This window comes from Lynx canadensis, chromosome A2, assembly GCF_007474595.2.
Source record: "Lynx canadensis isolate LIC74 chromosome A2, mLynCan4.pri.v2, whole genome shotgun sequence".
In the NCBI taxonomy this organism is placed as follows: domain Eukaryota; kingdom Metazoa; phylum Chordata; class Mammalia; order Carnivora; family Felidae; genus Lynx; species Lynx canadensis.
In genome coordinates, this window is record NC_044304.2 from 50,338,048 (window position 1) to 50,351,868 (window position 13,821).

Here is a 13,821-nt window from a genome sequence, read left to right on the forward strand (position 1 = left end):
TACTGTCATGTTATTTGAAAGCGGATGTGTTTGGGCTGGGCAGTGATGTGGGGGCAGGGAAGGGACAGGAGGGCTGGCTCTGAGATGCCAAAGAGAGGCATTAGGAACTCTGGAAGGAACTGGGAACTGGTCTGGTGAACATTTTGCAGAGACAACAATTTCTGACCAAGCCCTTCCAATGATTTGTAGCTTGTGCTCAACTATTCACAAGACAGTTTTCAGGGCATTATTTTAAATTGATACAGAATCTATTCATTTACAAAATCCATTTATTGCATTCTTTTTGATTAATAGCTGGGATTCAGAGTGTTAAAAATTTGATTTATCCAAGTGAAAAAAAAAAAAGACTAACATCATTTTGAAGTGCCATTTCTGAAGTATATGCTTGATGTTTCAAAGTTATTGTTCGTGACTTTAGGTTCCAGTACGCAACACCCTACTCCAAATAACAAACGACTACATTAAACTCGGGCAACAACCATCACGTAACTGCTGTGACAGGCATGCTGGCATCCGGGCATTAGGAGCTGACATGTACCAAAGAGGTGATTTATGACATCCTGCTTTTCCAGAAATACAGAGGCTCTTAACTCTTCAGCTGTTCCTTGTGGCAAAGAGGTTGAAAAGAATCATTTTGTCAAGTTAGTTTCTCCATGGAAGAGGAGAATGCCTTAAGGACATCCTGATTTAGAAACAAAACCACGCAAAACTCCTTTGCCAACACGTCTGTGAACCCTGCAAAGCTGGCGGATGTGTGGATGTATTTTTACAGAGAGAGGTTTTAGAGACAGGAGGTTAACTAACCAAGTGAGGATGTTCTGTTAACTTATTTTTTCCCAGGAAAGACAAAAAAAAAAAAAAATAAATAAAAAGAATGACAATCAGCTACTTATCATATTGAGAAGTTAACCCCTTCACTTGGGCATTTATGAACACGAAGTCTGCCTGGCAACCCACAGTGGCACACTCCACCCACCACACTGGAAACGTCAGAAAAGCCCACGCTAGTTCCTATTCCGTTTATTTCTCGGCTCGATCTCAGCACTCTCATCTGATCTTGTTCGACGATTGAACCTTGGACTCATTTCTGCATCTTGAAGATCATTTCTGAAAATGTAAAAAAGGAAAGAGCACCTTAGAAAATAACGATCATGATTCTTCCACAGCAGTTTCTAGTTAACATGTGCTTTCACGTGCACTGTTTCATTTAAACCTCCACATAGTCCTCTGCTCCACTGGCTAGTCTATTACAATAATAATTATTAGCATTTTTAAATACATTTTATAACTGACTTAGCAAAGATCACAGGCTGTAAGTGACAGAGGCAGGAATTGAACCCCTTTCTTCTGAATCAAAATCTAGAATAATTTTACACTTTGCTTAACATGAACAAAACTGGAAAAAAAAAAAAAAGTGCTCCTATCCTAACAAGGCAAAGTCAGAGCACAATGAAATCATTCTCCTAATCCTGAGAGCTGAGGTTGTAAGGCAACCAAGAAAACAAAATTCCAAAGAAAGATAAGCCCCACCAAAGAGAGATGGGCCACACAAGTTCTCGCTTTTGACACAGCACCGGAAGAAGGTGGCTGTTGTACAACCAGGTAAGAGGTTATCAGCTGACATTTTAGTGAATTCTGAACTATGGGCTAGTACTGAAAGGCCCTAACACAAGGAGAGGCCACATGCACTTGCAAGCACTTTTCCAGGAGCCTCCCTCAAATGCTCATGAGAAAAACTGGGAGCAGGGCAGGAGACTGAGGACAGCCCACTTTGGTGGCACTGGATAAAGCTGGTGAATGTGGGGACAGGGGTCAGGCAGAAAGCCCTACCTCTTCCTGGGATTGTTCTCTTCTATGAAGTGAAAGCTTTCAGTTGCTGAGGGAAACTGAATGGCCCATGGCAATCGGGCAAAGATCTAAGGTCTCTGGAGAAGGAGCGGAGGTAAAATCAATCTGCATTGAAGGACAGGAAACCAACCTGCACTGAAGGATAGGAAATCAATTGCAAGAACACTGGCAAAGATACTTTTCTGCCGAGGAAATGGTAGAAATAAAAGCCTCTACCTCTGGAGGAAGGGCAGAAAATCATCTTAGGCTGATGTCCTCAACACCAAGCAGAGCCTGGGTCAAGGCAGTCTGACAACCATGGGAGGGAGAGGGGGTGGGCAGAGAAAGCTCCGCCCACAAGATCCAGGCACATGGGGCCTGCCAGAGGCTTGCCAGAGACCACAGCTGGAACAAGAAAGAGAGAGCTCCAGCGGGCCCCCACCAGGAGCCAAGCACCAAGTATTAGGGAGTAACAGTAAACTGCTGAGGGAGACGTATGGGCATGGAGAGAGGACCTTCTGGGAGGCAGGCATGCAGACAAGGCTGAAAGGTCAATGGAAACAAAAGCAGTGAACAAAACCTTTCTACAACCCAGCCCCCACACTAAGCACAAGGTAAAAGTAGCCCACTTGTTGAAGATCTTGATGCCTCTGATATCCACTGAAGGTCATGTTAGGAGCAAGGAAATTCCAACCTGAGTCAACTCCCCACACTAATGGCCTGACAGAAGAAGCAAGCCTGTTTCCATGTGAAAACACTATTTTAACTCAGTATCTACGGCCCTTCACAGTATGTCTAGCATCCATGCAAAATGTACAAATGCACAAAGAAAAATAAACAAATAATAAGTCCATCGTCAAGAGATAAAGTAACCAACAGAAAGACTCACATGTTGGAAACTTTAACCAACTGATTAATATGATAAAGGCTCTAGGGAAAAGCTGGAGAACATACATGGAGAGATGTTTAATGGGTGGCTCTGAAAGACAAAGGTCATTACTGTCCTTCCCTCATGGTACCTCCCAGAGTCTAAGAGGTTCCTCCCCAGGTGTCAACATTGCTGCTTTCTCCACCTCCACCAAATTAGCATGTTCCTTTTTCTTAGCTGTAACTTTACCTTTTCTCCACTAATCCCCTACCACACACAGTCCTTTGACCAGGAAGAGTCAAGCTTAAGAGGAATAAGAACATTTTCATTAAACTTTTCAGAGACTCATTATATTCCCCACTTTGACCCATGTGGGCCAGAGGAAGAAGACTCGGTGGGTCGTATACCAAGACAAGTGCTTACTATTTTTGATTTAGGACAGGGGTTGGCAAACTTTCTGTGTAAATGACCAGATATTTGGGGCTCTGAGGGCCATATAGTCTGTCGCAACTCAATTCTTATAACACAGAAAAGAACCACAACCAGGAGATGTATGTGGCAGACAGTAGGCCAGATGCCCTGACCTAGAACCACGGCATTCCAGCAAGTGAATCCAACAAGCTTAACCAGAATTAAGTCTGAATTCTCTAGGACCCCTCTTGGCCAAGCTGCCACTCAGAGGGTGTACCAATCTGGCCAGTATATGGTTGCCATTAGGAGAAAGAAAAAAGCATCATGCCTAGGAATAGCTGAGGAACCCTGGGTTTCTGAAATAGGTCAATATAACCCCAACATGCTTTTTGCCCTAATCATTACCCAGAAAGCGACCCAAAGATAATTCCTTTCTGGGGACAGCAGCATTCAGTGACCAAACTTCCTTACTAAGTTGTGTGGACCAGGAGAAGGTGAGGGAGTTGGTATTTTTAAAGGAGGCCATTTCAGGGGCGCCTGGGTGGTGCAGTCAGTTAAGCGTCCGACTTCAGCCAGGTCACGATCTCGCGGTCCGTGAGTTCGAGCCCCGCGTCAGGCTCTGGGCTGATGGCTCAGAGCCTGGAGCCTGTTTCCGATTCTGTGTCTCCCTCTCTCTCTGCCCCTCCCCCGTTCATGCTCTGTCTCTCTCTGTCCCAAAAATAAATAAACGTTGAAAAAAAAAAAATTAAAAAAAAAAAAAAGGCCATTTCAACATTAGACGCCTGTGGATTATAGGGAGGATAAAAGGTCGAGTGAATCCCTTGACCATCAGCCCATTATTGATTCCAGGCATTCTCTTTGGAGAATGGGCTCTTATTATTCATATGTTCATGAGTAACCTAGAATGTTCAGTTAGCACCTGTCAGGCTTGTTAGTCTCAACACGGGGGATCTGCCAATCTGTGGCCTTCATGATCACATTTATGATGTGTTCAACCTTAGTTACCTCTTTAAAGGCTCCATCTCCAAATACAGTCACATTGGAGGTTAGGGCTTCAACATATGAATTTTAGGGGAACACAATTCAGTCCATAAGAGCCTCCGTGGACCAGGCCATTCAGTTGTTGTTGTTGTTGTTGTTTTTTTAAGTTCATTTATTTGTTTTGAGAGAAAGAGAGATCACAAGAGAGAGGGAGAGAAATAATCCCAAGCAGGCTCCACACTGTCAGTGCAGAGCCTGATGTGGGGTGAGATCATGACCTGAGCCGAAATTAAGAGTCAGGACACTTAACCGACTGAGCCACTCAGGCGCCCAGGCCATTCAGTTTTGATGACAAGAACCTAGTAGCAAGCAAAGAGCTGTTTTTCAGAAGGTATATAGCTGGTAGCTATGTGAGGCTGGACACAAGTCCAATATCCCAAAAGGTGCCTCTAGCTGAAGGCCGCCTCCCTTTGTCAGAGGCTCCAATCAGGAAAATCATTAGTCATAAAGACTTGTAGCTCTGAGGGGTCATTAGGGTTATGGGAATGCAAGGGTATTAGCACTTGCCTGTGTGTGGCTCTTCCTTATCAGAGAATTTGCTCTGGCACTTACCGGATGGGGAACTATAAGTACACAACACATCAATTCCCACATACATTCAAATTTAAAAACAACAATAGTACAATGAATTAGCCCAAAGGACCCCACCTACAAGGTCACATTAGCTTCCCCATGGTGAACCTTATCCAAACCCCACAAAATGAATTCAGGTGCTTCGTTTCTGCACAGGACAGGGCAGGGTGGTGAATCTGGTACTTATATCCAGCAGAGCCGTCCAATCCCTTCCCAAAGTTCAGCAACACATCCAGACTTGTACAGACAGCCTTACATCTCCCTTAGGGACAGGGGAGCCTCAGCTCCACTTCCCATCAATAAAGCTAGAATAGTCAAAACAATTCTAAGGAAGAAAAATTTATACTGACCACGATAAATGCTGATAAGGATACGGAACAAGAAAAATTCTCATTCACTGCTGGTAGGAATGCAAAACGGCACAGCCATTCTAGAAGAAAGCTTGGCATTTTCTTGCAAAACTAAATATAGTCTTACATACAAATCCAGCGATTACACTCCTTGGTATTTTCCCAACTGCACTGAAAACTTATGTCCAAACAAAACCATGAACTTCCTTTTTATTAAAATATAATGATAAACAGCACTTTATTCATAATTGCCAAAACCTGGAAGCAACCAAAATGTCCTTCATTATAAAACTGCAGCAATGAAGACAAGGTGTTGTTGGTAAAAAGACAAACATATAGATCAACAGAACAGAACAGTGATTCCTGAAATAGACCCACACATATATATTCAATTGACTTTTGATAAAGGCACCAAAGTTATTAAATTGACAAAGGATAGTTTCTTCAATAAATAAAGCTAGAGAAAATGGAAACCCACATGTAAAGAAGAAAAATTGAACCTCAATGCTTATTGTGCATTATAAATGCTTATAAATGCTTATAAATGATTTTATAAAAATTAACTTGAAATAGGGGCTCCTGGGTGGCTCAGTCAGTTAGGCGTCGACTTCGGCTCAGGTCATGATCTCCTGGTTTGCGAGTTCGAGCCCTATGTCAGGCCTGGAGCCTGCTTCAGATTCTGTGTCTCCCTCTCTCTCTGAACTTCCCCCGCTCGCACTCTATCTCTCTTAAAAATAAATAAAACATTAAAAAAATGTTTTTTAATTAACTTGAAGTAGATTATAGACCTAAATATAAACGCTAAAATTTCCAGAACATAATCGAAAACCATTGGGTTAGGTAAAGATTTCCTAGGTAGGACATAACAAGCACAAAATATAAAAGAAAAAAAAATGATAAATTAGATTTCATCAAAATTTAAAACTGCTCTTTGAAAAACACTATCAGGAAAATGAAAAGGCAAGTCACAAAGTGGAAGAAAATATTTGCAAAATACATTTCTGACAAAAAAGTCAGAAATTTCAAAAGTAAAAAACCACCCAATTTACAAAATGGGCAGAAAATGTGAGGAAGCATCTCATCAAAAGACAGGGATGGCAAACATGCATGTGGAAGGAAGTTGAGTGTCATCAACCTTTACAGAAATGTAAATTCAAATAACAATGAAATACTGCTATAGATCTATTAAAATGGCTTTTTAAAAAAACATCATCATCAAGTACTGGCCAAGATACAGAGCAACTAGAACTCTCACTCCTGGTGGACAACAGCTGGGCAGTTTCTTATCAGTTGAACATACACTTGGTATATGATGCACTAATGCCAGTCACGCTAAGGTATTTACCCAAGAGAAATGAAAACTTACATCCACACAAAAAACCGCACTCAAAAGCTTACAGCAGTTTTATTCATGATCCCCCACATCTGGAAACCACCCAAGTGCCCATCAGCTTTTGAATGTGGTACAATCTTACAAAGGAATACCAGCCAGCAATGAAAAGGAACCACTGATAGATGAAAAATATGGATGATTCTCAAAAGCGTTATGCTAACTGAAAGAAGCTAGACACAGACAACTACGTTATTATTTGGTTCCATTCACAGAACATACTGGAAAAAGAAAAAACTGTTGGGACAGAAGGCAAATCAGTGGTTGCAGGAACCAGGAAGGAGACTGAATACAAAAGGGTACCAGACAATGTTTTGGTGTGATGGAAATACACTATATATCAACTGTAAATAGTGGCTACATTGCTATAAATGTTTATCAAAACTCATAGAACTGAACACCTAAAACTGGCGATTTTTATCATCAAACCTCAATAAACCTGATAGAAAAAAGAAACAGCCACAGGCTCACTTTGCCTTTAGCCTGTTTGGCTCCCCAACCAAAAAGGACAGAGTGAAGCCAGGGCCACCCACGATAATTATTTGATGAGCTTTGGCTCCTATTGCTCTTAGGAGCATTTTTCTCATCTAACTCTAAGGGTTTTTTTGTTTTTACCTTTTTTGCTTCATATATTTGGGGCTCTGTCATTAGGTGTGTATATGCTTATAATAATGTCTTCTTGGTGGATTGACTTTTTTATCATAATAAAATGTCTCTCTCTGTCTCCAGTAACAATCTTTGTCTGAAAGTCTATTTTGTCTGATATTATTATGGCTACACCAGACTGTTGGCATGGTATATCTTTTTCTATGCTTTTTAACTTATTTGTGTCTTTGAATGTAAAGTGTATCTTTGGTAGACAGTGTATACTTGGATCATGGTTTGTTTTTAAATCCATTCTGCCATTCTCTTTTAACTGAAACAGTTAATCCATTTATACTCAATGTATAGGATTTATGTGTGCCATTTTGTTAGTTTCTATGTCTTATGTCTTGTGTTCCTCTATTCCTTCATCACTGCTTTCTTCTGTGTTATTTTCTAGTTTATCATTTAATTCCTTTGTCATTTCTTTTACTGTATTTTAAAATTTACTTCCTTAGTGGTTGCCCTGGGGATTATAATTAACCTATTAATTGATAACAACCTAGCTCAGATTAATAACACCCTAACTTCAAAGGTATTCCACAACTTTGTTTCTATATATAGCTCTGTTGCTTGCTCCCACCTTTTTGCTACTGTCATACAAATTACACTGTGTTTATCAACACAGACTTAGAATTATTGCTTTGTACAGTTCTCTTTGAATAACACAGTAACAACAAACTACATCTTTTATATTAACCTATACTTTTATATTTACCTTTACTGGTGCTCTAAATTTTTTCATATGGATTCAAGTTATTGTCTAGTGTCCTTTCCTTTCAGCCTGAAAGACTCTCTGTAATATTTATTATAGGCCATATTTCCTAGTAACCAATTCCCTCAGTTTTTGGTTCTCTAAGGTCTTGATTTTTCCTTCGTTTTTGAAGTACAGTTTTGTTAGATATAGAATTCTTGGTTGGCGGTCTTCTTCTCTTAGCACTTTGAATATGTCTTTCCACTGCCTCTGGCCTACATGGTTTCTGATGAAAAATTACCAAATTCCTTGGGATGAGCTGCTTCTCTCTTGATTCTTTCACAATTTTCTGTCTTTGGGAAGTCTCGTGAGCTTCTTGGATGTGTAATTTTTTTTCTTTACATTGGATTTAATAAGTTTTCAGTCATTATTTCTATACATATTCTTTCCGCCTCTTTCTCCTCTCATCATAAAGACTCCCATTATGCATGTGATATACTTGACAGTGTCTCACTGGTCTCTGAGACCATACATTATTCTCGTCTGTTTTCTGTTCCTTGGACTGAGTACTCTCAACTGATCTATCTTCAAGTTTGCTGATTCTTTCTTCTACCTGCTCAAATCTGCTGTTATCTCATTAGTGAATTTATTTTAGCTGCTATGCTTTTCAATTCCAGAATTACTATTTTTTTCTAAACAATTTCTATTTCTTTATTAGTATTCTCTATTTGGTGAGACACTTTGTCATACTTCCCTTTAGGTCTCTGAACATATTCAAACCAGCTGATCTAAAGATCAAACAGTCCAATGTCTGAGTTTCCTCAGGGACATTTTTATTGGTTGCTTCTTCCTCCTGTGTATAGGCCACCGTTTGTTTCTTTGTATGTTTCAATTTTTTTGTTGTTGACAACTGGACATTTTAAATGATACACTGTGGCAACTCTGGAAATCAGATTCTCCTTCCCCAAGGTTTGTTGACATTGCTATTTGCTACTGTTGTTTAGTGACTTTCTGAACTAACCCTGTAAATATGCATTCTTGGTTGTGTGTGGGTGGCCATTTACATGTCTGCTAGGTGAGTTTAGTGGTCAGCTAATGGGAGTTTCCCTAAACATCTGGAATCGACATAACACAGAACCCCTTGGTAAAACCCAAGGGACTCTATGCATGCTGGGGCAGGCATCCAACACTTGGTTGACAACTCTGCCTTATGCATTTAAGAAAAAGAAGAAGAAGAAAGTAAAGAGGGACAAAAAGAAAGGGAGCGCAAGAATCCCAAGCAGGCTTGGCATCATGAGCACAGAGCCCAACGTGGGGATGGATCCCGGGAACCATGAGATCGTGACCTGAGCTGAAATCAAGAGTTGGATGCGTAACTGAGGGAACTACCCAGGTGCCCTAATAAAAGGAGGAATAAAATGTGTGCAAATATAAGCAGATTTATATATTTGGTGTTGGAAAGATGAGGACTACTATACAGTGGGTTCTATTCTCTCTACAAAGGAGGAGAAAAGATCTCCCACTGGGGATGGAGCCATTGCAAAGAGCCAAGGTTTCAAATAATCCCTGTGAGGAACAGGACAAAGAAATGATCACAGAAACAGTAAAACTGCCAGGCAGTTTTGAGGGCCCATTGAAGAGTAATCATGAAGCTATAGTGGAACAAAGTCACCCCGCTGTACTGCAGATCACTCCTGCAGGTGAAGATGAATGAAAATCTAATGCTTGTCCCTGTTCCTTTCCTCCTTACTTATCAGCAGGACCTGGAAAAGTCCTCTCCACCACTCCCATTTCCCAGACAGATTCCTAAGTGCTAACAAGGAGAAGGAATCAAACTGCATTTATTCTACACTAAACACGTCTCATGACCAGGAACATCTAGGAAAGGACTGAAAGTTTTCTTAGCACTCTGAGCCAGTGCTTAAGGCTAAACTGTGAATTTCTCATTGGAACAATTTGTCTTTAGAAAAACAACTTCTGACAAGTGACCAGAATTATTACACTGGGATTCCATTTCCAAGCAGAAATGTATAGAAACAAGTAGCAAGCTAGAAATCTTTACCTTAATGTGTGTGAATTACTACTTCCTTAGGTCAGAAAGCACAAATAGTCTTTTATTTGAAAATGAACTGCGTGGAATTACAATTTCTCAAAGTACATGCTTACTTCTTGATGATCAACACTCACTTATGTAATGCTTCCCAGGCTTCCTCTTCTTCTAGAAGATCTCTTATGATGTCTGAACTAGAACTAAAAGGAAAGGCACATCAATACTGCCAGACGATAAGAAGACCATACAGTTTTATTTATATGAAATTGTAGAAAATGCAAACTTCTCTATAGTGACAGAAAACAAACCAGCAGACCAATGATTACCTCCTGGGGGCAAGGGGGTGGGCAAGGAGGGATTACAGTGTCACAAGGAAACCCTGGGATCTTCATTGTGAAGATGATTTCATAGCTGTGTACATGTATCAAAACTCATCAAAATGTGTGCTTTAAATACTTGCAGTTTCTTATACATCAATTTCAATACAGGTATAGAAAACTCAATAAATTAGCAAAAATAAAGAAAAAAATCATCAAACCTCAAAAAATCCCTCAACATAAAACCTGCATTCAAATGGAATACAATAAGAGCCTTTTTAATCTCCTATGGCAACCAAAGATCAAACTGTGTTTTAAAAACCTCACTCTAGTAATGAGATTCACAAAGAGACATTAAGTTCCTAAGTGGCTTTTAGTCCTTTGTAACGAAAGTAAAGTAAAATTTAATTAATTTGAACTGTGCTAATAGTGGAATTCGTTACAATGCAACCTAGTTTGAAGTGTTGTGTGATCTTTGGTTTATCTGTGTAGGGTACAAGGTAAATAAGGTTAGAGAGGGCATGTATTATTTCTTTAAAGGAAAAAAACCGTTTTAAGGCTTTTAGCATCTTGTTCTTACTCAAATTCCTACCAAAAAAAAAAAAAAAAAAGATGTACATCAATAGCGAAAAAGCATTTTTTTTTTAATTTTTTTTTTCAACGTTTATTTATTTTTGGGACAGAGAGAGACAGAGCATGAACGGGGGAGGGGCAGAGAGAGAGGGAGACACAGAATCGGAAACAGGCTCCAGGCTCTGAGCCATCAGCCCAGAGCCTGACACGGGGCTCGAACTCCCGGACCGCGAGATCGTGACCTGGCTGAAGTCGAACGCTTAACCGACTGCGCCACCCAGGCGCCCCTTTTTTTTTTTTAATTTTTTTTTTTTTTCGAAAAAGCATTTCTTTAGACATCTAAGACAAAGAATGTGAAGGGCATGACATGGGACAACTGAGAAACAGCAGTCACTACCCCAGGGTGGAGAAGGCTTTAACCAAAGAAGAACTTGCTCTGGGGTGAGAAACAACAGGTTTGTCAGGGCCAATCATTATCTAACGAGACTGATAACAAAAGTTTAAAAATTAAGGAGACTTAAAGTGGCAGTGAATCATTCTCAACAACTGACAAATCACTTGGAAGCAATGTTTGCCTGTGGTACATGAACAAAAAAGGCAACAAGCATCAATCAATACTGTTCTGTGCTAAATATTTTACTCCAGGGGTTCCCCCCCTCCCAAATCCCAAGACTCTCAAGGAGCCATATGTAGGAGCCTTTCTGACTATGGTTCCTGTGTATAATGACCTGGTTGGGGGTGGTGGTGGGGATTCCATTTGCATGACAGGTGTAGTGACCTTCCAATAGAGCTAGTTCAGAGGTTCTCAGGTTCAGGATAAGGATCCGAATATGGGAACAGCAATACTTTTCAGTATTTGTGGCTTGAGAAAACACATAATAACAAAGTATTATAAATTTAGTAATACTTTTAGTCTATATTTTATTCATTATAGTGACATATGCAGTGAAAAAACAGTAGTACCTGAATTTGTGAGACACTCTTGATTATATCTAAAGATAATTCTTGATACGTATGTGCTCTTACACACCCAGTGAATCATTCCTTCAAGGTCCAGGCTTGGGAAGCACTAATCTAAAGTGTTAGTATATAAGCATCTACTACTTTTTTACATTTGAGGGTGGCCCCTGTGTAAATCCAAGTGCCCTGGAAAATAGTAACATTCATTTATCACTGGTAATTTTTATCCTAGTGTAAACTGCCTTAAAACAAGCTTTCCCCTTAAACAGCGAGCTAAATGTAGTTTTTATTAGCAGGCAAGAGAGAAAAGCAGAAGGCCCTTAAGGAGACACAAGGCAGACTGCACCAACTTTATTAATTTCCTAAGAGACAGACCCACATCAACACTTGCTAGAGCAGGCTAATATCCAATGCCACCTCTACTCCCACAGAAGTGGTCTAACCTTTCCACCCCCAACATCCCAACTTCTGTTATTACTTACTTCCCTTTCAAGTACTCCAACTTTATAAACAAAAGGGAAGTTGTTTTAACGTAACTTTTTCTTTCTCTTCTCTCTGTTACAATGATACCATCATCTAATCTTCTTTACCTGGACAGAGCTAAGGCAGTGTTTCTCAATTCTTTTCATTATTGCCTCCCACCCCCATCAGAGCTTTTTTAGACATTTTTTTTCCTAATTACCCTTCCGTGAAATTTTAATACTGAAAATGTGTATCCATTTATATATTGTACATTAGTATCTGTCTGTGTGTGTATGTATGCTTTACACACAGAGGTGTTTTTTTTTTCCATCCAGCCCTCCTGCTGTTACAACCAAGTCCTGTCCTGCCCCCCCCCCCCCCCCCGGAGCTCCTACTGAGAACCCATGAGCTAAGGGAATGCTCATGCAGCTTTGGGTCCTGGTAGGTTTCACAGGGCCAGAAAAAATAAAGTGTGATTCTTTACCAACACCCCCAATACACACATACAATTTTATTTTTGAACAGGAAGGTTACAAACCATCCCCACTGTTCTGGTAAGTAAGCAGGACAGCTGAGCCTGTCAAGCAACCAAGCAGTCTAGTGATCAATTTACCTAGGGATTTCAAATCACCAGTAGAAATCACTGATTTGTTAAGAGAAAATATTTGCGGTACATTAGTGACATAAACCTAAGCAGCTTTTGTCACTAATGTACCGCAAATATTTCACTACCTCAGTGAAAACAGATGGTAGAGGAGGTTCGCAAAAAACACATCTCAAAAGTGGTCTGCAATCTCCTTGTGTTCTGTGACTTCAAAACCTCTGACCGGCCACACCACCCAGCCTCCCTACCCCCGACATCCTCATTCCTTGCCACCTTCCCTTCCACTCCAGCTTAGTCACTAATCTGAGGGACACAAAATTCGAAAGGTCTGGAGCTTACCTACAATGATGTTTCAGGATTATTTGCTATGTCTGCTATTCTAATTCTAGTCACCTCTGAGAAACTGAGAGCAGACACTAATACAATTAAAACAATGGTCATTCCTTCTTAAAATAATGTACTCACCATATTCTACTTAAAAGCCACATTCCTGAAATTACACATTAGGGTTTCACAAATAGGATTTTACAGACAGACTACTGGGCACAACAGTCAGTGTGTCTAAAATTAACACTCTCAGATCTCTTTCTTATGGATAGTAATTAATATTTTTGAAATCTTAACCATTTTAATATGCTTGGAGATCAATAATTCCTTTCATATACTTCAAAGACATCTAAAAAATTCTCCACAGGAGAAAATAAATTATTCACTCTGGTATACCTGGGGTCAGAGCATATACGAGCCTATACAGCTATAGCTTTTAATTCTCAGGCAAGGAACTTTTTCAGAATAAATTTTAGCTCCTCTACTATGTGGGTTTGGAACATTCTGTAGATCATACTTTAAGAAGCTGGATGGGGCGCCTGGGTGGCTCAGTCGGTTAAGCATCCAACTTCAGCTCAGGTCATGATCTCACAGCTTGGGGTTCGAGCCCCACGTCAGTCTCTGTGGTGACAGCTCAGAGCCTGGAGGCTGCTTCGGATTCTGTGTCTCCCTCTCTCTGCCTCTCCTCCACTCACGCTCACTCGCTCGCTCTCTCTCTCTCCCTCTCTCTAA

General features: G+C 40.3%; 1 protein-coding gene across 1 annotated transcript in view; it reads right to left on the reverse strand.

Moving 5' to 3' along the window:
• Positions 1-251: 251 nt before the first annotated feature.
• The window catches only part of RAD18 (RAD18 E3 ubiquitin protein ligase), a 110,803-nt gene continuing 97,233 nt past the window's right edge, over positions 252-13,821 (reverse strand). The window contains exons 12-13 of the mRNA XM_030307302.2: positions 9,984-10,046; positions 252-1,107 (exon numbers count right to left, since the gene is read on the reverse strand). Of these exons, the coding sequence (XP_030163162.1) occupies positions 1,005-1,107; positions 9,984-10,046 (166 nt within the window). The 3' untranslated portion in view covers positions 252-1,004. The remainder of the gene's footprint in view (positions 1,108-9,983; positions 10,047-13,821) is intronic.